This window comes from Siphateles boraxobius, unplaced genomic scaffold (genome assembly GCF_051911475.1).
Source record: "Siphateles boraxobius isolate OS27281-9 unplaced genomic scaffold, OSU_SipBor_1 6, whole genome shotgun sequence".
Taxonomy (NCBI): Eukaryota; Metazoa; Chordata; class Actinopteri; order Cypriniformes; family Leuciscidae; genus Siphateles; species Siphateles boraxobius.
This window is the reverse complement of record NW_027509186.1, coordinates 26,932,856-26,957,401: the sequence shown is the minus strand read 5'-3', so window position 1 is coordinate 26,957,401 and position 24,546 is coordinate 26,932,856. Positions and strand designations below refer to the sequence as shown.

General features: G+C 38.7%; 1 protein-coding gene across 2 annotated transcripts; it reads right to left on the bottom strand.

The window, feature by feature from the left end:
* Positions 1 to 5,447: 5,447 nt before the first annotated feature.
* Positions 5,448 to 24,045, bottom strand: scn3b (sodium channel, voltage-gated, type III, beta). Of its 2 annotated transcripts, XM_077208525.1 has the most exons (7): positions 23,870 to 24,045; positions 18,021 to 18,119; positions 11,970 to 12,133; positions 11,647 to 11,881; positions 9,759 to 9,897; positions 7,641 to 7,722; positions 5,448 to 6,606 (listed from the first exon to the last, which is right to left on the bottom strand). In XM_077208525.1, exons 1-6 carry the CDS (start codon positions 23,892 to 23,894, stop codon positions 7,659 to 7,661), a joined length of 726 nt encoding a protein of 241 aa, XP_077064640.1. In that variant the 5' UTR covers positions 23,895 to 24,045; the 3' UTR covers positions 5,448 to 6,606; positions 7,641 to 7,658. The 2 variants fall into 2 exon arrangements, with proteins under 2 accessions (XP_077064640.1, XP_077064641.1); XM_077208526.1 differs by lacking the exon at positions 7,641 to 7,722.
* Positions 24,046 to 24,546: the final 501 nt, after the last annotated feature.

The following is a 24,546-nucleotide window of genomic DNA, read 5'->3' as shown; positions in this document are numbered from 1 at the left end:
GTTCTGTGTTGTTGTAAGTTAATCTTTAATGATGGAAAAGTCTTTGCCTTGTTTGTCCAAATCGTCTGTCATATATCCATACAAAGCTGGTCTGTGCAATTGCTACAATCTACACTGTTAAAAGCGCTATATAAATGAGGATGACTTGACTTGATACTGGTGACACCAAACAAAACTGCTAAAATAATGAGCGTTTTCACAGGCTTCCTAACTACTTCTACCTTTTTACCATCATTTTGAAACCGCATTTTCAGTATACTCATCAGAATCTACAGCTATTGTAGTAGAGGCATAATAATGGTGCACTACGGAAGATATGTTTGGGGTTCAAACATCTTTCTGTTGTGCATGGTGCTAAACTTAGAGATAGTTCACCCAAAAATGAAAATTCACTCATAATTTACTCACCCTTATATCATCTCTGATGTATTTGACTTTCATCCATTCACTTGCATTATGGATTCACCTTGATGGATTATTTTCTTAAAAATCTTCATTCGTGTTTATCTGAAGAACGAAAGTCATATACATCGGCGGTAGCATAAGGGTTAGTAAATGATGAGTAAAAAATATATTATGAGGTGAACTATCCCTTTAAATGTGACATACAATCACTGTGCTGATTATGTTCTACAGCTTTCGTAACTACAAAGAATTCATTTTAAAAAAGGGAAGCATCTTGTGCTGCTACAGAACTGAAGAGTAGCTGCTACATCTCTGTGTCTGGTTTAGCACTACACTGATGTCCAGGTGTTCATTACACTAACAATAGAGCACATACGTCACCATGTGCTGTAGTCCGACACTCATTACCAATGCGGCCTGGGTTGTTAATGCTCTTTTTGTTTAAGGCAACACTGGCCTGGATTTTAAATACAGATGAAATAAATTAGAGAAAGGCAGAGTCTGACATGTTGATATGAGTGTGTGTGTGTGTGTGTGTGTGTGTGTGTGTGTGTGTGTGTGTGTGTGTGTGTGTGTGTGTGTGTGTGTGTGTGTGTGTGTGTGTGTGTGTGTGTGTGTGTGTGTGTGTGTGTGTGTGTGTGTGGTTTTTAAACTCACTTTCTAATTTCTGCTGATTCCTGCTTTCTAACTTTTTGAGCCAGTGATTTCACTATTGCATTGCGACAAAACCATGCATTTACATACACATTTACTGTGCAGACCAACCAATTCACAAACCGAGTCACAAACTCCTTCAGGCGTCCACAGAAACAGAGCAACATTGCTCAGAACATTGTTTTCCCACTCTGAGATGTTAGTATGCAGAACATGCTCATATAGGGGTGATAGCAGGTGAAAGTGCCACAAATAGAAAAATTCGCCAAGCCGCTCACAATGCCCCTCATTTAAAAAAAAAACACAGAGTTTCACAACAAAGCCTGAAAATGATCTTTGTGCACAAGCAGAGGACAGTATGAGAGACCGTTACTAACTATCTGTGAAATTAATAGAGTGTGGAACAGTAATGGCAGAGCATCCTAGAGGAACATCCGAGTGAAAAGCATTTATAAAAGGATCTGACAGATTCCATATTAACAATGCAATTCTGTGGAAGGAGGTTTAAAATGATAACGTTTCTCAGAGCACCGGGAAAAGTCCTCCTGTGGACTTGTCCTTAATTAAATAAAGCAAGAAGAACTCTTTCGTCTCTCACAGCAATATTCTCATTAGCGTAGATTTAAATTAGATTAATTCACTGCTGAAGCTGTAAACTGAATTCAGCTTTCTCTCAGAACAGTCTGTTTGCGTGAGAAGCAGAGATGTGTTTTAGTGATGAATGTCTTATTTTACGTTTTATGGTTTGCGATGACAACATGCTGGGCATGACTGCATTACTGTAATTTAAGCTTATGTAAAAGTGAGGCCCAAGGGCAGTCACCATGATGTTGAGCTCCAATTACTCTGAAGTCTAGAAGCCCATTGCCTTGCTGCGGAAGACCTCACATTGACCATAGGCCATCTGTAATTCACTTTTTATTGAAGCAGTAAATTGACAGGGAAAAGTGTTTCATATTTAGATGAAGTTCCTTTTGCTGTTAATTAATTACAATTTTTATATTTGATTTTGAAGGACCTGTAGGGGGAGACCGGGGATGAAAGTAACACCTTTTGTTTCGGTTGTTTGTGCTAGATCTCTTAAAACTTTGATACATGGTAGCCGCATTTGTCTCCTACAAATAAAACTCACTTTACAGATTATGTGAGTTAATGTCAAACACAAAGAGTTATGTTATAACCTTCTCCACTACTCGGGTGATTTGTAACAGGCTGTGAATAGATGTAACAATGAGAGAAATAGGATGCACACAATCTAAATTTATGCAAGAATGGTATTGAAGAACAAAGAATAATTTTTTTTGAATAATGTGAACAATTTAAAGTAACACATTTTTTTTTTGGTATTTCAATTAAGACTTTAAATCCTGTACTAAAACAACTGCTGTGTGTGTTTGTGTCTGTACTGTATTCCTGTCTCATTCAGTCACTAGCTATGTTGCCATCCACCTAATTTTATGTGAATTTTGCAATATCACATATGCTGGAAATGGCTAGATGCACATAAATTCTAAAAATGTGAACAAAATGTGCTCAATGAAGCCGATAATGTTTTAATCTGATAAGAAGAGATGCGCATAAACAATGAAGGAAACATATTTAGCCTACCACATAAATCCCACAATGTGCAAACAAAAAGATTTCACTGATTTTGTCTTTAGAGCGGATGTGATTGAGAACTGCAATCATCATAAGGGGTTGTAACATTTTTAATGAACTGTTAAAACTATCCTCACCCCAAACACCCATAACATAGCTAACCGTTTTAGCATGTGGGTCTGGAGTTAGCATGAATGCAAAGCATCAAATTAAACTAGAGAAATAGCTACTCTAGATTATGCAAGTGAAATAACTCTACAAAACAATGAGTGTTTGGCAACAAATAATCTAAATAATTGTTTTTACTTTCTTTCCTGAAAAATCATCTGCAATCTAGTGTTGCTCACACTAAATGTGACGCAAGTGTATGATATATTTTGATGACATCACCACAGCTCTTTTCTGACTTGTCGAACTGACAATTGACCCCATGTTACAACACCAGCGAGTCTCCCCATCAATATCAGTGTGTGTGTGATGCATATTTCTAAGCCGGAAAGTCATAGGCTAATCATTTATTCTTGTAGCAAGCTCTTTTCTTTCATGCTGACCTACTGTCAATAACACGTACATCATTTTCCCTATCACAGTTTGTTGTGCGACAAGCAGTCCAAAATGTTATTGAGGTGATTGAGGATCGAATAAAACCAGACTGAACTCACTGAGTTGTGTCGGTTTTTCCTCTGGCCTCCTGTGCTGCATCAGATCATCTACGCCCCTCCTTTGATTTTTTGCTCATTTTTTGGCCTTCTCAACTTTAAGGAATAGATTTCTGCCTCTTTCTTATTCTCTACCATTATTCAATCTTACAGATCTCCGAGTTGAAAATACATTCCACCGCGTAGGCTACTAAAATGAGTTCAGTGGGGATTTGCGCTTTGTAAGGAATGTTCTGAGAGCACTTTAATCAGCGGTACTCTATTTGCCTTTCTTCTGCCCATAATCTCTGAACTTTGAGAGGCAATTACCAGACAAAACAAAGAATCATTTTAATTTAAGAGGTGCACACTCAGAAGCACAGCACTGTCATAAGAAGTCCCAGAAGGACATCAAAGGATGTTGACACAGGCAGGCGGATCAAAAAGTACAACTCTGAGGTAAGAAACGCCTGTCTTCCGCACCTGAAAATGAATCTAAATCAATTCGTTTTCAGATGTTGTCTCCCGGGACCACTTTACAAATGTCAGCCACAGGAGTTGGTCTTTGTGTGTGTGGAATAAGTCTATTAGATAGATTTTTGTCCATGTGAGTGATATTCTAGGACCATCACCTCACATAGCAGCTGTCGCTGTAGATCTATTAGACGTGTCGTTTAACACTACAAATCAATGAGAGAAGTGCACTTACCCGCAATGTTTTACAGTGGTATTGTTTGTCGTTATCAAAATATAAGCACTGCACTCTTGTGGTCAAAGAACTCATAGCAGAAATATGTCTGTAGGCCTATAGTTGTCACTTGTCAGTTTATAAAGTGCCCAAGTGTTTTGGACACTTTGCAACAGTTGTAATTTGAGCTTTAAACAGGCTACCAATAAACCATAAAACGTACATTTGTATTAGGGGGAAAACAATTTGTGTGCTGTTAAAATGTAAATTTTTGTTTTAAATTACCTATTTAAGTTAATTTAGAGACAATTCATGTGTGACAAAATCTGCATATAGGCCTATTTCCACCATACATTAAAAAAGTAAAAGTCAAGTCTCCTTTATTTATATAGCGCTTTATACTATTAATATTGAACATACACATTTTATTTGACATTTATAATTAAATTAGTCTTTCAAAAATACATATTTTATTATATTTTAAGAAAAAGATTTTGATGACATTTTTGATGACATGACAAAGATTTTGAAATGATTTTGATGACATCACTCTGCCCTTCAGCTTCTCATCAGATTTTCGGTCCAATGAAATGCTCTCTAGAATCTAAAGCGTCCAGCTCGGTCACTTGTTGTTCACACATTTACTACAGTAAATAGTAGCCTACAGTATAGTGCATATATAGGCCTAGGGGATAGGGAACGACTCATAGATAGAGGGTGTACATTTACTTTCCATTTGGGCGAATGAATTCTGCTCCAGTCCAGAGACAGGATAGCACAGAGCGGATCTTATGCGCGAGTCAGTGCGGTATTCATTTTGTTGAATATCTGAAAATGTCACTCTTCTGTAATGTGTCCATGGATTTACACTCGTAAGATTGTACCTATTTTTTTAATCAAAATTTTTAGTATTTCCAAAATGTCCCGGCAAAATGGCAGCCCCCCATTTTAGATACTAATTTGTCTATGGTGTACTGAAACTTTTTTTAAATTACAAAAATAAATTTTAATTACAAAATGAATAACTATGAAAAACGTCCACTTGAGTCAACTGCAGTTGCATTGTATGAACTACAGAGGGAGACAAAGACCAATTGTTGACAATTCAACACGCCCTATTTGTTCAATAAAGTCATTACATCTTCTATGTATATTATGTAATTGTAGAATATTTGCTCACTGTGTATGTGTGATTATATAGCCCGGCTAGGCAAATACTTTAAACATGATCAGCACTGATCGGATAAGACAAAGTTCTCAATTTTCAAGTAGTGCATTATCCTAAAAAAAAAGGTAATATTTTTACACTATACATGTGATTTGTTAGTGCACCTATGACATAGTTTGAGAAGTGTGATTGTCCATGGTTTTGAGTTTTAATTGAAAAGAAATATATTTTAGCACCAAGATGGCATGTGTTAAGACTGGGGGACAAATGTCTCTAAATAATAAGCAGTCAGACATTTGTTTTTAAATGCATTGCCTGGTTTAATATACATGACAAGCTTTGACAAGTGATGAGCAGCTTGTGCGGTGGTAAATGACCTATTTAAAAAAATGCAAAAGGCAAAGTTAAAAGTGAGTCAAGCCTGCACCACTGGAAATAAAATAATAAAAACGTTTAAAATACAAATCTATATATTCATAACAGCAACAGTGGAAAAAAGGAAATAAAAACACATTGTGTTTTTTTAACAGCTGAATAGATTTAGTTACTACTTCCAGCTATCTGTCAACAGTCAATCTGAAATGAGTTTGTGGAATTATAAAGCAAATGTTTAAGGTACGGTATATAATGTATATCCCATCACTGCTGCTGAACCCCACTGAACAATAGCAATAGGTTGCAATGTGGCTTCAGTACAAACTGCCATTGTTGACAAAGCATCCAATTGAATAATGTTATTACGCATTGATTGTTAAATCTTAATCCCATAAACTTGCTTTAGTGCTGCAAGAATGTCTGCAATAACCAACGTTAACACAGATGACAGCACGTGTTCAGTCACACAAAGAGCATTCACTGCTGTACACAGTATGTCCACATTACAGCTGTTTACCTGCCAGTTTCACTTATTATTGATTGCAAAGTGGCAAATCTGAATGACTCTAAAGTTCTTTTCTTAAATAAAACACTATAAAAAAAATACTATAATGAGATTCTTTGAATAGAAAACACGACAATAAAAACCAAGTCTAATTGGAATCCAGACTTATATTAATCTATTTCTATCAAAAGAGTAAGAGCAGCGTATACCAAATAGGGAAAGGCTCACATGGGCATCTCTAACAATAATGATTGACATTTAAGAAAAGTGCGTGTATAGGCAGTATGATAGCTCTTATGTATTTGTGTCTTTACTAAGGCAAAAGTTGAGGACAGACAAAGACACATACACATCTTCATCAGTCTGAGATTAGATGTGAGTTACTGCTGACTTCCACTGAGACAGTGGGAGATAATGGACAAAGTCAAGAGAGTTTGTTCCACACATCACATTATCAAGACGAGAGGGATTTGATTTGGCAGGTCTCCTGGTTTCTCAAAGCAGCTTTCAGAGTGTTAGAACGATATCAGTGCCTGTTCTCCATTTTAAACCTTCTTTTAAGACTGGTCAGTACCTGAAACAGAAATCAATATCCAGATTTGGTTAGAGTGTATTTATGTAACACAAATCCTATGTATAAATTGCAGTTGTGTTCCAAGTCATGATGATGATAACTTTTTTGATATCCCAAAAAAGGCATTGTTATCTATTTGATAAGAATTGTTGGCTTCAAAAAAGTTCAGAAAAGTTAACATCATCATGGAACACAACACATCCCCACAAAGGCAGCTATTAAATACACACACACACAGACACACACACACACACACACACACACACACACATATATATATATATATATATATATATATATATATATATATATATATAAACATTATTTGATTAGTATGGAAATTCAGATGTTTATTAATGTGGAACACAACTGCAAAGTTTTATTACTACTATATAAATATAATAATACTGTAGTAATACAAATTTGCAGTAGTGTTCCACATGAATAAACATCTACATTTCCATACTAATCAAATCATGTTTCTATCTGTCATATACAGTCATTCCATACTGTCTTCCATAGGATGTTACATAACCCCCGTCGACAACAAAAAGTCCTCCTCAAATTACACATCACTCTGGTAACACACATCAGATGACATTGCAGGAAGCTGCTTAGAATAAATAAAGTTAATTAAAAAAGCAAATTAAAATAAATGGATCCATGCCATGTCAGAACTATTTATGCATTCTCATATTCCAAAACAATTTAAACAGTGTAAAATCATTGATCAAAGAGTTAACACAGAGAACAATCCCTGACCTCAACATTACTGCTGCTGCACTTTACCTCTCATTGAATTATGTTAAGAGATCAGGCTAGGTTAGTATTTACTAGACAGATATGGCAGTGAACAGAGGAGCGGCATGAGCTTGAGTGGATGGGAATGGAGATCCAGTGATGTTAAGAGAGGATGTGGACAAGGAAAGAGAGAAAGAGACTGTTATGATGGAGGGAGGGGTTCTAGTCAGCTACTCGGGATGAGTGGGGAATTACTGATGATGTTTCTAGTTTAGAGGTAAATTCAAAAATACCGTAATGATGTAAGACTTTTATTCCGTTACAGCAGGGCCCGGGTTTTCTTTATTTTCAGAGGGAATGGCTAAGTAGTCTGCCCTGTAGACACATGGGTACAAAAGCAAAAAGCAAAAACTACCACCTTAGGTCCTGTCAGCAAAGCAGCAGTCAGGACAATTACCATCACCACGTTAAAGGGATAGTTCACCAAAAAATAAAAATTACATCTTTTTTTTTTCTTCACTCATCATTATGTTGCTCCAAACCTGTATGGTGATTTTTGAAAAATCATTATGCAGCTCTTTGCACAGTAAAGTGTTAACATTTGTTAGGAGCAATTTAATGTGTAAGGGAGTAAATGTGTAAGGGAAACCTAGTGTATTTAGGTTGATTCACTGATGTTAAATAATGAAAAATAATAGAAAATATTAGTATATTTAGAGCTGTCAAATCGATTAATCACGATTAATCGCATCTAACATACAAGTTTGTGTTTGTATAATATATATATAATAATAAGTATATATATATATATATTTATATATACACATGTATATTATATTAGATAGATGCGATTAATAGATTTGACAGCACTAAATAAAATATAATATTTTGTCTTCAATAAAATCATTTAATGTACTGTAGATGCTACCAAAAGAAGCACATTTTAGGTTAACTTTTTTTTTCAGTGTGCCATATAACAACAGTTCATAGTGACCAAATGCTTCAAAAAGTACAAATAGACATAATTTAAGTCCAAATGTAAGTCATTATTCACTAATATAATTTTTTGGCTAAACTAGTCCTTATAATACTCAATGACTCTGATCAGTATGTATTAATATTCAGTGATGCTGATGTTTGGGGATCTCCGTGTTTTCTTCTGCTGGCAGAGTGAGGACAGCAAAATAAATCACATATTCATATGACTGACAAACAAATCAACAAGAAATGACTGACAACAAAGTTAACTTATGGTAAAGAAAGAGCAGGAAAAGATCAAATGACAGTCAAAGATCAATGAGAATAAGTTTGGAATCTGATTACAACAGGTACGCCTGATGTGCCACGACTTTCCCCCTTCTACTCTGCATGACTCATGGAATTAAGTCGCACTAATGCACCCTTTTAAAAGCACTTATGCACACATTACCCATATGTGTGTGTGTGAATGCCTGTGTTTGTGTGTTATGGTAGTCTAGCAAGTATCCAAACAACTCAATCTCCAGAATACAGCTTTAAATTCATCACTAGTGATTGAACTTTCAAGTTAGCCAGCAATGATGAATGTCATGTCTGAGTAAGAACATGTTTTATTCAGCTGTCGAACAGGCTGTACTTACGCCTACATTTCCATTATGCTTGGAGTGCATTGAATAATGAAGTAAAATATAGAGACTGGAAAGTAACATTAAATGGACCCTTTTCTCAGAAGAAGAGACATAGGCTGCATTCACACTGCAAGTCTTAATGCACAAATCCGATCTTTTGACCATATGCGATTTTTTTGGCCCACCTGTTTACTTTCACTTCAGACAGCACTGGAAGCCGATATCTGTGTTTACATTAATTCCCCGCCCAAAATTATTTTCGGTGATTGTTTTACTATGCACATGGTTGACCCTTGTTTTGAATGGCCGTGCTATTACAATTATTTATATTTTTCATGTCGGGTGGTCATGATTATTTGCCAGCATGAACAAGATAACAGCTGTCATGACTCATGAATTTTTTGCAGCGTACATACAGTTCAGAAATAATTTTAGTTTGTCTACAGCTCAGATCTAGAATTCTGAAGTGAAATAAAGTTTAGATAAAGTAATAGAAACATCCTGTACATAGTCATTCACATGACACATAGAACAAGCAATTAAAATAAGAGAGGTAGACGGCAAAAAAAAAAAAACCCAAGAGAGGTAGACAGCAAAGGAAAAAAAAGGAAAAGAAAATCCAAGGAAGTGCTTAAGTATATATAAATATGGTTCAGGATTGTCAGCAGGAACAAGTCAACTATGTTGTTTTGGAGATTCTGCTTAAAGGTGGAGGTTGGGATCAGACCCACACACATGTATATGTTTTTGTGAACTTGTATCTCAGGTTATAGTGTTAAGTTCACATGAAAATGTAATACTCACGCCGAGTCCTGTGCCAGTTCGTCAGATCTGGAGATCTTCCTATAGCAGTAGATCATCTCCACCAGCAACCAGAATGTGAGGAACACCAGGAGCACATACATCATGATCTCGGAGTACAGTGCTGCGGTGTCTTGACTCGCTGAGGCAATGAAAATATGTTATCAGATGGAATTTTGTATAATTATGCAATCAGAAGAGGCTTGCCAGACATATACTGTGCCAATAAGGATGTTTGTGATGAATTCAGTCTCACTCTCAAGTGTACTGGGAATGAGGACAAAAGTGCAGAATGCATGACTGGGCCAATCACTGATGTAATGCTCTACTAGGATAGTTTTCAAAGCTAGTTTAGGTCACCAGGAACTATAATGGTTAGTAAAAACAAAGTGCAACTATACGTCACCTCAGAGATGAGCAGTCATGCTTTGCATCCAGGTGATACATTTGTGAGCAACTGGTTCCATATAACAATTTTAACCACTTTGTGTGTGTGTGTGTGTGTGTGTGTGTGTGTGTGTGTGTGTGTGTGTGTGTGTGTGTGTGTGTGTGTGTGTGTGTGTGTGTGTGTGTGTGTGTGTGTTAATCCGTTTATTTATTGTTATATGAACACAAGCACAAGACTACAACAGCATGCATAGAAGATCTGTAATCAGAAATGAAATTACTGCTGGCCTAAATTCTAAATATTCTAAAAATTCTAAATAATTTATAAAATTTGCAATTGATTTTATTTGGTAAATCTGATTTGTAAGTGAGTAAGCAGGGAGAAATAGATGGATACATATTTCTGCATGTCCTTGAGAAGATACATTACAGTAAATAATTCACATGCAATTGCAAACACAAAACCACACAATAATACAAACATGCTCAGATAATTCATGTCAACTTTCCCTTGGAGGACAGTGAGACTCAAAAGTTATATTTCATACTATAAGGCATGTAAATAGTCTATAAAAAGATGAACATAGAGTGACTGTGTGCTCAGAGGTTCTCAGCTTCATCTTTCAGAGCAGAAGGCCACCCACATTGATCTGATTATATTCATAATGTACCCACAAACTGTTTTGCATTTAAAAATGTTTTTTAAAAGTTGAGAACCACTGTGTATACATAGACAGTAGTGCAGCGCATGTGACATTTTAGAAGAAAAAAAATTATTTGTACAAAATTATTTACTAAATCTTGCATGATTGTTAAAAAAAGGATGTGATCACATTATAAAAAGTTTATTATGTATGTCTCATGCACTGCGGTGATTAGATCTTAAATGGCATGGAATGTAAAAGCAGAGTTGTACTGTAAGTCTGTGGTTCTGGAAGGCTGGTTGCAATTCAAAATATCCTCTAAACCCATCACTTAAATACAACGTTGTATGTTTCTATCTGCGAGCCAAGACACTCACAGATAGAGATGCATTGGGGTTGCATGATTAAATATTGACAAATATACATTAGGTAAAGTATATTCGATTGAAGTGAGAGGAAGTACTCTGCATTCAGCAATCTCAGGCATCCAGAGAATAGCATACAAACCAGAATCTTTACATTACCCCTTAAAACAGATAGAGAGGTAAGTGGTTGCTTAGATAAAGCCCTGAAAACAACTTCCTGCCTTCCAATAAGTAAGCTTAAATAACAATAAAAAAAGAACAGAGCACACCATTACTAGAACAACACAAACAACATGTCAGGACATCGTATTAAAGGAACGACTCTGTACTGAGCTCAGTAGTATCTGATTTTCAAGTTACAGCATGTTTGAAAATGGCTTACAGTGCAGCCATCCAAATCAAACTGTACAAATGAGGTAATCAGATCAATTATTGCTAGACAAGGTACTGTAATGCCAGTGTGAGAAATGTCTAGCGGTGTGTACGCTCACTTACCTTCCTTTTTCACCTCCAGATCGATTATGGTTTCCTTGGTGGCAGAATGCTTGAATGAATCGAACTCAAAGAAGCGGGACACCTTACATACGTATCTGCCGGTGTCATTTAAAGTGACGTTTTTGATACTAATGGAGAGGTCCTGCAGGTCCTTGCTGCCGTTCCACGTCAGGCGGCCCTTCCACTGCACTTCTACGCCTTCTGGCTCCTGCGGCTGGCGGTCATACAGGTAGATCTGTATTGGAGAGAGGAATCGAGGATTATATGTCAGATATATATTCATTTATTAAATACAACATATATTTAAAAACAAGTGACCTCACCAGCATTTGTTCTTTATCTGGACTGATGTAGGACCACTCCACTTTGGTCTTGGCAGAGATCTCCTCTCGTTTCATGCAGTAGATGCAGGTCAACTTCATTACATGCCCTACAATGGCCTCTGAGTTGGATTGCACTTCCACACACACCAGCCGGACCTCCTGCACTGCAGAAAGCACAGAGAGCATTACTATACACACATGCAAACTTCATAAATCTATCTGTTGGTCGGTCTGTCTGTCTATCTATCTAGAGTATCGGTCTAAAGATACTATAAAGATCGTATCTAACCATCTATGAGACCCGTTTCTACTAGACAATACCCTAAAAAAGGCCTCGTCGACATGACAGCCATCAGTACAGATCCTCAGCAGAGACCACAAGAACCAGACAGGTCCTCCGCACAGACCCTATGGTCAATTTGGGCAACATACTGGCGTGATGAATCGATTTTCAAGCGAAAGAATATTTGAATGCTACTGATCATCATGAATCATGTTCACACCGTGTTCGTTTGTTGGCCAGAGGAGAACTGGCCCGCCTGAGCCTGGTTTCTCCCAAGGTTTTTTTCTCTCCATTCTTTCACCTGATGGAGTTTGGGTTCCTTGCCACTGTCGCTTCTGGCTTGCTTAGCTGTGTCACAGTGTCTGGTTGTGTTTCCCTGGGTTATCACTAGAGGTCCTCGTTCTCACGGTGTCATTCACATTAGACTACAATTCCCAGCATTCTGTTCTGTCACTTATCTGAATATTGCACTCAGCTGTTTCCCATCACCTTGTTAGTTCTGTGTGTATATATTCCCTGTCTGTGTTAGTGTTTGTTACGGAGTCCTTGGTTTATGTCACCTCACTTTCTAGTCTGTATCTGCCTGTTTCTCGTTTTTGTCTTGTGTTTTGGATTGCCTTATTGGATTTTGACACCTGCCTGGATGACTACGAGTTTGGATTGCCCTTTAAGTAAAAACTACTGCTCTTGGATTTTCTGCCTCCTGTGTGTGTTCCGTGACAGAAGGACTCCGTCACACCTAATCCAGCGGTATGTTTCGTAACATCCCTTCCCCAGCCACCGAGCGGGAGAGAAAGGAATATTTTAAAGGGACTCGATTGGTCAAGTTTCGCGGGACCCGTGGAGGTCGCAGTGGAGGAGGTGGTCGAGAGACTGTTCAGGTTCCGTCTGCCCAGTCAGAGACTGTTCACGTCACGTCTGCTCAGCCAGAGACTGTCCACGCTATGTCTACCCGGTCAGAGACGGATCAGGAGATGCCCATTCGCGTGGCCGCGAGGGCACGGGTGGACTATTTGGAGCATCTGATTCGGATCCTAGACATGCCTGTGCTCGCTGTTCCAGAGCTGGAGCCAGTGTCCGTTCCAGAGCCTGAGCCAGTGTCCGCTGTTCCTGAGCCGGTGTCCGCTATTCCTGAGCCGGAGCCGGTGTCTGCTGTTCCTGAGCCGGAGCTGGTGTCTGCTGTTCCAGAGCTGAAGCCAGTGTCTGTTCCAGAGCCAGAGACAGATCAGGAGATAACCATTCTCGCAGCCGGGGGAATACCGAGCAACTATCTGGAGCGTCTGGCACGGATCCTGGAAGGACCCTTCAGACCTTTTGTGTCCCTGGTTCCAGAGCCGGAACCAGTTTCTGTTCCTGAGCCGGAGCTCGTATCTGCTGTTCCTGAGCAAGAGCTCGTGTCTGCTGTTCCTGAGCAAGAGCCCGTGTCTGCTGTTCCTGAGCCGGAGCCAGTGTCTGTTCCTGAGCCGGAGCCAGTGTCTGTTCCTGAGCCGGAGCCAGTGTCTGTTCCTGAGCCGGAGCCAGTGTCTGTTCCTGAGCCGGAGCCAGTGTCTGTTCCTGAGCCGGAGCCAGTGTCTGTTCCTGAGCCGGAGCCAGTGTCTGTTCCTGAGCCGGAGCCAGTGTCTGTTCCTGAGCCGGAGCCAGTGTCTGTTCCTGAGCCGGAGCCAGTGTCTGTTCCTGAGCCGGAGCCAGTGTCTGTTCCTGAGCCGGAGCCAGTGTCTGTTCCTGAGCCGGAGCCAGTGTCTGTTCCTGAGCCGGAGCCAGTGTCTGTTCCTGAGCCGGAGCCAGTGTCTGTTCCTGAGCCGGAGCCAGTGTCTGTTCCTGAGCCGGAGCCAGTGTCTGTTCCTGAGCCGGAGCCAGTGTCTGTTCCTGTGTTTGTGTCTGTCCTTGTGGTTGTTACTGTTCTGGTGTCTGTTCCTGAGCCGGTGTCTGTTCCTGAGCCGGTGTCTGTTCCTGAGCCGGTGTCTGTTCCTGAGCCGGTGTCTGTTCCTGAGCCGGTGTCTGTTCCTGAGCCGATGTCTGTTCCTGTGCCGTGGCCGCCCGATGGACGGTCTGCTTCGCCCTGGCCGCCCGATGGGTCGTCTGCTTCGCCCTGGCCGCCCGATGGGTCGTCTGCTTCGCCCTGGCCGCCCGATGGGTCGTCTGCTTCGCCCTGGCCGCCCGATGGGTCATCTGCTTCGCCCTGGCCGCCCGATGGACAGTCTGCTTCGCCCTGGCCGCCCGATGGACAGTCTGCTTCGCCCTGGCCGCCCGATGGACTGTCTGCTTCGCCCTGGCCGCCCGATGGACTGTCTGCTTCGCCCTGGCCGCCCGATGGACTGTCTGCTTCGCCCTGGCCGCCCGATGGACTGTCTGCTTCGCCCTGGTCGCCGGCTGAGCCATCACCCCCTGTTCTTGTTCCCCTTCATGGTCCTGGCCCTCCCATCCCTCCCTTGGATTTTCCACCTTCCTCTTGGACTCTTGTGTTGTCTTGTGTACTGTCATGGAGCGTCTGGTAGCCGCTCCGTAGAGGGGAGGTTCTGTCACAGTGTCTGGTTGTGTTTCCCTGGGTTATCACTAGAGGTCCTCGTTCTCACGGTGTCATTCACATTAGACTACAATTCCCAGCATTCTGTTCTGTCACTTATCTGAATATTGCACTCAGCTGTTTCCCATCACCTTGTTAGTTCTGTGTGTATATATTCCCTGTCTGTGTTAGTGTTTGTTACGGAGTCCTTGGTTTATGTCACCTCACTTTCTAGTCTGTATCTGCCTGTTTCTCGTTTTTGTCTTGTGTTTTGGATTGCCTTATTGGATTTTGACACCTGCCTGGATGACTACGAGTTTGGATTGCCCTTTAAGTAAAAACTACTGCTCTTGGATTTTCTGCCTCCTGTGTGTGTTCCGTGACAAGCTGGGGACATTTAATATTCAACAATATTATTGATCTTATTGATAGGGCTGGGCGATAAATCGATTTTATCGACTCGAATGTGTACTTTACGCCGATTTTTATATAGATACACAAACAACATGGCAAATGAGCAAGACCGCGGCAGCAGAAGCACACCCACCGAAAACATTTACAAGCTGAATCTGCAGCGCCGCCAACTCTCACGAGTTCACTGTGAGAGACGCAATTTTGTCACTTTTTACACGCTCTCACGCCACACATCCATTTTCTCACGCAGAGAAAAATCGCGAAGCAAAGAGGACACTGACATCGAAAGACAAGACAGAGCAGGTTACTATCGATATGAAACAGATTCTCAGCTCTCAGATTCTGTCAATTTTATTACGAAATTCAAACAATAAACACCGTTTTGGCGCTTGTAAATGTGACGTGAAAGAACGCTGGCAGATCTCAGTTCAAGCGGCACGTGAACCGAACATCTGTTAGCCTACTCTTTACTACCAACTCAACGAAATGTAATAAAATCGATCGATTAGTGTTTTTCAACCGCCGAAAGATGCCCATAAAACAGCTGGAGAACAACATATGTCACGTAACGTTACATTTACCTCAGGATGCCTTTTAATGACCCATAGCACGCATGTTAGTTGGACTTAAAATAATTGCTATAGAGAGGAGTATTTTGCTAAATATGATAACTATATTACACATTTATTTATTTTTACCTATATCATTAAAATAGTATAGTATAAAAAACGCATTATATTTAATTTGATATGGTTTTAACCTTTAATAATACCAGCTGACAGGGCTCTCTGTATGTTTATTTGCTCTCTGTAGGTGAATTTTTTTTTTTTTTTTGGGAGAACAATTAACACATTAACGTATCTACTGTACCTATTTATCCAAAGGAATTTATATTGAATCAAGATCAGAATCAAATCACAAGAATTGAATTGAAATTGTTAAATTTGTGTTAAGCAATAATAAAAACAGTACCATACCAGTAAACTTAATAAAATTATGTATAGTTACCAAATAATTTGACAATCACAATACACTTATTGTGATGCAAGTTTTTTGTTTTTTTTACACATCCCCCAATCCCAATCCACCCATTTTATTTTATGTTACATTTTCATTGTTTTCAAAGACAGGGCCTGTCCTCTTGTCTTTTTGGCTTGTTGTTTCTGATTGCACTTTAATAGAGATCAAATCCCAGAAGGGAATATTAAAACAAAATAAAGTTAAAACTTGTTTTGAATAATTTCTTTGTCATCTGCAGATTGATTTTAAGTAGGTAGAGAAAAAAAAACGATTTTAATCGTAAATCGGATTTTTTGTGAAAAAATCTGGGATTTTTTTTTAGGCCATATCGCCCAGCCCTACTTATTGATCTGACTGTACTGACGCTGCTGTATGAGAACTGAACAGAGCTGGACGATGACATCACTGTTTCTCCAGAATTGCTTTAAAGATGAAATTAACTAATTTATTAATTGATGATCTTTAAAACGGAACTGATTTCAGCTGAAAAACAGCTAAAATACATCATTTTCCTTTTATCAATATAAAGCTGCTTTCTATCTATCTATCTATCTATCTATCTATCTATCTATCTATCTATCTATCTATCTATCTATCTATCTGTCTCCAGTAGGTTGTAGGACATACAATCATGCCTTTAATGGCTATTGGAGTGAAACGTTAAAACCTTTCCAAAAATGTAGCTTCAATCTGCATATACTTTATGGAGGTCAATTAAATCTGAGGCAGAGTTTTCTCAAGGGAGCACCAGAGAATGAAAAAAAAAGACAGAGAGAGATTATTATCCATTACAAGCTGCAGATCCAGAAAGAGCTCACAGCACTCTCTTCTCCTGATCAGAAAAAAACATACTTTAAAGTGCAGATTGCAGCAGACACATGTTCAGTATTGACCGCAGAGAACACCATTGAGCAGGGACCGGGCCGAGGCCTCAATGATGTGAAGATTGTTCTGGAGTGTTCATTCGACTGTGAACATAACCTCTCTGCCATTGTCGAAATGGAGACCATATTACATAACTCACAGCCTCTAGCACAAGCTGTCAACACTGATCGTGTTTGAAGGGTCATATGGGCCAATGGAAACACTAAATGTAGTTGTCCAGCCCACAAGCATACTGTAGATGATGTATAATAATAACTAGTTGTGACATACAATGCCATCTCTGTATGCAGGGATTGTACTTATATTTGACATGTAAATTTGTGGCTCATAATGGTCAAGTACCTCACATATCTCAAACACTGTCTATAATAATGCTCTGTTGTTTAATTAACTGGTTTAAATGGTTTCTGTATCCTATGAGATACAGTAATTTAAGAGGCTGGGGGGAGTGAGTTAATGAGAATAATTTCTGATTAAAAAAATATTGAACAGGGTGTCCCTACAAATCCTCAAGTGGATTGATAAAAACTCCTTCATCTAAAAGCAATATAATAGCATGCTGTAACCACACATTGATGTCTTATACATGTACATAGGAGATGCAAACTGTAAAATAAAAAACAAATGCAATAAAAATAAAGCATTGAGGATAAGTTCATCTCCAGAGGTCTATTTATGTTTCTTTATTGCATATATACAGCCACACGTTAGAAATGACTTACAGGACGAAACATAGTATGCTTATTTTTAATATGATCAGTTAAATACAATTCAGTTCCTATAAATAAGATAAAACTATAATAAAAACTTTTATTATGTCAAACTATTAAACTATTATCTCACCAGTATTGTATTTCTTTCTTTTTACTTTTTAAATGACAAAAATGTGTCTGTAAAAACATTATTTATCATTCGAATTAGACATTTAAGATATCAAAACACTTACCAGCAAATAGGCACAGCAATAGCAAATGCAACACGAGCCTCATGTGAGTTGCCATGCTGGGAGTTGTAATAACAGGGCGGCGTCTCAGATTGAGGCTTCCTATTAGTTTAGAAAGAGAAAAAAGAAAAACCGACACTGAAACTTAATTTTAAAGAGGTTAAACGCCTATATATGTATATATATACAGTATACATATGTATATGACTGACATAATATGAGTTTCAGCACCACGGACAGCGCCCAATCGCGCGCGATTGTCAAATACTATTTACAGCAATTTTTTTACATCGCTGACACAGAGAGAGGTCTGTAAAGATGACATACTATGACTTTAATTACAAGCAGTGAATGAAACAACTCGGAGCTGAGGTTTACGGGACGGAAATAACGTTTTCATGTTTCTCAAGAAAAAGTTTGAGGTTTCTTACCGAGATATAAACATCCGTAAACGTCTTAAGCTAGAAGCTACTGTTCCATGGCGATGCTCGTGAATCTAAAGACCTGTGGGATTTAATGATTCCTGTAGAAAATGCGCGCGAAGTAGCTGCTAAAGAAATCCAGCGCCTCCAAAACGAGCTGCTTCAAAAGATGTCATTAACAGAGAAGGATTACTGATTCCTTGTGTTTACTTTTGCATCCACATGAGCAGTTCAGATGCTCCATCGTCAAACCACCGCAGCTGTAGAATAACAGGCGCCTGTCTTTGTTTTCTTAATAAGTAGCCACTTACTCATAACGGACATGCTCAGTGCGCATGCGCCGCTTGATCCACTTTTAAACTGGCTACATTGCTCATTTATATATAATTTACTAGCAATTTCTAATTGAAAATTGTTTCTACACCAATTAGTTTTCAGTGTAATAGAGTGCTTAATAGCAAGTTTCATTGTGACAACTTACCCCACCGTGTGACAACATGCCCCACTATTTTTAATATAGATTTTGTTATTTAATCCCCCGGTTTCACAGAAAGGGTTATACTGACATATCTTAAAATATGTCAGTGGTTTTGTCTCAAGATGCACACCAGTAATATTTTTTCTTTTTATAAAAGCTTCTTAAATGTCCTAATTGAACTAAGGCCTAATCTAAACCCTGTCTGTCAAAACCAGGCCATAGTGTTCAATGAACTGTATAAATGTTCTAGAATCTAGGCAATATCATTGGAAATGTTCAATATCTTTTTCTTAGCCAAAAATACTGTCTACACAAAAATGGACCTTCAAGAATGACCCTAGATTGTTCTATTCAAGGCCCGATACCTAATGTGTGATTTGTTCATATGTGGCAGTGGAGTCCTCATGCGCAACATAACGTGACAGATGTGAAGCCGAAGCTTCGTCAAAGCCCACACATTTAACACACATCAGTGAGTTGTACACCAGCATCCATCGTTCAGTCATCCGCTCCTGTCTTCTCTCCCCTCATAAACAACACCATCCATCAACCCCAGTGAGAACAGCACATCATGAGCTGTATGCATCTGAAGGCTTCTATTGTATGCGCTCGAGAACAGCATTTCATCATTCAATCCCACACTCTGGTCCTACTTAACCTACGCGTGGTCGGGGAAGCGGCTTCAGTGCAATTACTGCAATTGTTATAGGCATACCGAATCTATAACCTTTCCAGCTTTCAGTCATCACGTGGACGACGAGTGCTGAGGAAACTGACAAATGCAAAATGTCATTTTGAGCTGAAATGTGCCATATGTTGAAATAGGTTCACGAAATGAAAACACTTGCAGGTGGCATGGCTATTAAGTTAAAACACTTTCAGTCACATGACTGGCAGCACACATATATAAACACTTAATGGAAAACTTCTGAGAATGAGGATAAATATGTTTCCTTCACTCCATGAATCCATACGGTCTGAAATGCATATGCAAATGCTAAATGTTTATGCTCACGGTGGCTTAGCCATCAGTGTACAGTGTGCATTTATGCCCATCTTGCTTTTCTATACACAAAAAAGGACTCCTCTTCGTTAGGGTACCATCAGGAAGGATAATTAGTTTGGATTAGATACCTGTTTGAATATTAACACAAACATAAGAAATGCGTCTTATCTTACAAATAGAATGTCGACGATTTAATCTGGACAAAGTAGTAATGTATGGGAACCCAGTGAAGCTTAGTACAAAGGTCAGAGTTAAGGATTACAGATTTCATCATTGGGATTATGGCTGCTTTATTATGTTGACCTCACAGGAAGACAATGAGCACATGATTCAGTCCTAGAACTACACAACAAACGGTCTGATTGTGTGTTTCCACCAGTCGTGCCAAATGCTTTCCAATCTAATCGGACAAACAGGAAATGAGTTGTGGAAGGGATTGAAACGGATCTCTAGGGTTGTGTGTCTGTACAGAGCTCTAATACAATGGTAGGAGTGCATTGCTTAAAGAGGGAGATGTTGAAAGCAGGCTTGGTCTCAGCACAGGCTAAAAATGGCAGGCCTGGTGGTTGCTATACCCACGATGCAGGAAAACCATGGCAACAGCAACGCAAACCGACAGCATGGAGAGAGCAGGCCAGTGTAATGTTTTCATCCAGCAGTGGAGGATAAAACCCTGTGTGTCTGTTTATTAGCTTCGGTAAATGAATAGTTTACACTCTATGAATAAATAATAATATAATATAATATTATTATAAAGTTATATAAATATAATAAATATTTGATATTTATATTTGAAAATGTTTTAAACTCAAAGTCCAAAATTTTGAGACCACATTTAAAATCTGCAATAGAGAATAAAAAGAATAAAGGTAAAACAATATCTTTATTAGCTTCAGTACATTCATATTTTATATACAATAAAATAAAACTATTTTAAAAATACATATTTATAATACAATATATAATCTGAGAACATCTGGGATTAAAAAAATTTAAACTGGAAATAAGAAAAATTTGAGGATTTTTAAAAAATAAAACTTAATAAATTTTTTTAAATGTGTGATTAAAATTGTGATTAAACTGAAACAATTATGATACTATCATTTGTAATGAATAAATTATATTACATTTGAATAATAAAAAAAAAAATGCAAAATAGACATTTTCACTAATGGTCCATTTGAGTTCGCATTGTAGAAGAAAAAAACCCTGTTTATGAAGCTCATAATGGGAGCTCATCATGACCTGCATGATTCTCAGAAATGCTCTGCATGCTGAGTAGGTCAAGAAACAGAGAGGCCATTCTGTCAGTCTGCATAAATTGAAAGGCACAGCAGTCTCATGGTTTGCTGCTGAAGTGTTTACAAATAAAAGGATGTTTTTTCAGCTGTTTAAGAACAAGTTCCTGACAAAGATAATGTTTCATCCTAACTGTGCTATTCCAACCCTCTTACTGTTGTAAAAAGAGACGTGTTCTATTATGACATTTTCACTAGTTATAAGCCATGAACCAAGCCAATCAGGTACAAGGTAAATCAAAACACTACACATTTTGATTTGAAAACCACCATTTGCCTCACGCAGTGCAACAACATCTCCTTCACATAGAGTTGATCAGGTTGTTGATTGTGGCCTGTGAAATGTTGGGCTGTGTGAAGTTGCTGGATATTGGCAGGACCAGGAACATGCTGTCGTATACCCCGATCCAGAGCATCCCAAACATGCTCGATGGCTGACATGTCCGGTGAGTATGCTGGGAACTGGGATGTTTTCAGCTACCAGGAATTGTGTACAGATCCTTGCAACATGGGGCGGTGGATTATCATGCTGCAACATGAGGTGATGGTCGTGGATGAATGGCACAACAATGGGCCTCGGGATCTCGTCACGGTATCTCTGTGCATTCAAAATGACATCAATAAAATGCACCTGTGTTCGTTGTCCATAACATACGCCTGCCCATACCATAACCCCACCGCCACCATGGGCCACTCGATCCACAACGTTGACATCAGCAAACCGCTCACCCACACAACGCCATACACGCTGTCTGCCATCTCCCTGTACAGTGAAAACCGGGATTCTTCCCTGAAGAGAACACCTTTCCAAAGTGCCAGACGCCATCGAATGTTATCATTTGCCACCTCAAGTCGGTTACGATGACGAACTGGAGTCAGGTCGAGACCCAGATGAGGACGACGAGGATGCAGAGGAGCTTTCCTGAGATGGTTTCTGACAGTTGGTGCAGAAATTCTTTGGTTATGCAAACCAATTGTTGCAGCAGCTGTCCGGGTGGCTGGTCTCAGACGATCTTGGAGGTGAAGATGCTGGATATGGAGGTCCTGGGCTGGTGTGGTTACACGTGGTCTGCGGTTCTGAGGCCGGCTGGATGCACTGCCAATTTCTCTGAAACACCTTTGGAGACGGCTTATGTTAGAGAAATGATCATTCATTTCACGGGCAACAGCTCTGGTGGACATTCCTGCAGTTAGCATGCCAATTGCACGCTCCCTCAAAACTTGCGACATCTGTGGCATTGTGCTGTGTGATAAAACTGCACATTTTAGAGTGGCCTTTTATTGTGGCCAGCCTAAGGCACACCCGTGCAATAATCATGCTGTCTAATCAGCATCTTGAAATGCCACACCTGTGAGGTATATGGATTATCTCGGCAAAGGAGAAGTGCTCACTAACACAGATTTAGACATATTTGTGAACAATATTTGAGAGAAATAGGCCTTTTGTGTACATAGAAAAAGTCTTAGACTTTTGAGTTCAGCTCATGAAAAATGGGGGCAAAAACAAAAGTGTTGCATTTATAATTTTGTTCAGTGTATATGACAAGCACTGAGCACGTCCGTCTCTGGCTCAGCGCCAACGCACTCTCACTGATTTGATTAGTTTTAGTTCACCCAAAGATGAAAATGCCATGATTTATACCTCATGTCGTTCCAAACCCATATGACTTTCGTGTATCTCCAGGACACAAATGTGAAGATAGCCCATTAGAATGGAGATTTCTGTCCCGCCATTGAAAGTCTAGGCCTATATTTATTCACCTATAACGCTGACGCTTAAACGTTCATTAAGAAACATGAATCGAGCAGTTTAATCCAAGAAGAGGCATGATTGCTTTAAGTGATGAGCAGATTTAATTTAGACTTATTCACATATAGTTAACATTGATCAACGAACAATGTTTGCAGAATTCTAAATTTGGTAACGGAAGCAAGTTAAATGTAATAAATAAAGTACAACAGCAGTCATCAACTGATTTAATTACTTTCTCAGCACACGCAAAATCTACTGTTGAGAGCATAAGATCGACTAAATTACGTAATTTGCAGCGCTTCTTGGAAGTGGGCGGAGCAAAATAGCTATTTTGGCGCGTGTTGTTTTTCAACTCTGAGTGGTGTAATTTTCTCTACAGCATCATGGGTAATGTAATTTTTCAACAGGAATTCTGCTCTTAAACATGATTATAAAAAAAAGCTAAAATAATGCAGGTTAATAGGTTCAGCAGAAGAAAATACCATGGATTAACAACCTCAGCTTATAGTAGGTCTGTCTTTAAAGGCTTTAAGTTATGGTTCAAAATCAATTTCCTCATGTAGATGGTGTTTTTACTTCCAGAACACAACTGTTGGCACTCTATAAAAAAAAGTAAAATATGGCAGCCCCATTCTATTAAATAATTGCTTTGTTTTCTGAGAAGTTTAATTTGATCAGTCTAGCTTTACAGTAGAAATGTTATCCAAAGGTTATTCTAAGAAATAAGCTTGAGAAAAGTACCTAACCTACAGTATAAATCATTTGTTTATATTTCTCTATCAGTTTTGATGTAGACATGTCATACAGTACATGCAGTTTAGCATACTAAGAGGCATTTCCAACAGATCTTTCTAGAGATTTTTATGCCATTATATGAATAACAAATAATACTTACCGCAGGATGGTCGCTTAATGTACATATCAATGGATCTTCAGTCCTATAACAGAGGACAATATTTCTGCCAGTAAAACAGTGGTTTCCATAATAAGCTACACTGCACAGTGGACTCCAGAACTATGAGTTCATTACTCAAGTGGAGTGCTCTCAGGTATTGCAGCTGTCCATTTAATGAACAGAGCCAGGACAAAAATAGACATGATCACAGCTACCTCCTCCAGAAATAAAGCATGACAACCTGTTCATTAATAATGTATATTAAATAAACAGAGCAAAAGCTACTATATTTGCATTTCCTGCTTGCCAAGCAGCAAAAGAATAGTGTTAAAGTTTTTGTTATAGTTATTAAGGTTAACCCAAAAAGATTGATATGCACAAAATAACAACAGCAGCAAACAAAAAAATACTGACAATTATAGTTAGTCACTACAATAATGATAATAATATTAATTATAAAGAAAATGACGATTATAATTGTTTTTATTGATATTAGTTGAAGTGATGTTGTTGCTACCACTACAACTAATATTAATATAAAGAACAACAATTACAACCCCAAGACTCCAGTTTTGGGGTTGTGCTATAATTATTATTATACTGCAAAAAAAAAAAAAAGATATATACTGATATAAGACATTGTAGCAGTGTCAATAGAGGATTTAAAAACTTTAAAT

What these genes read in the sequence shown, in the direction of transcription:
- scn3b (XM_077208525.1), bottom strand. Translation starts at nt 23,894, where the DNA reads ATGTACATTAAGCGACCATCCTGCG. An exon ending in ATTGCTGTGCCTATTTGCTG is followed by an intron (nt 12,134 to 18,020) that starts GTAAGTGTTTTG and finishes TGCTTTCTGCAG; the next exon opens with TGCAGGAGGTCCGGCTGGTG. An exon ending in CAGATAAAGAACAAATGCTG is followed by an intron (nt 11,882 to 11,969) that starts GTGAGGTCACTT and finishes TCTCCAATACAG; the next exon opens with ATCTACCTGTATGACCGCCA.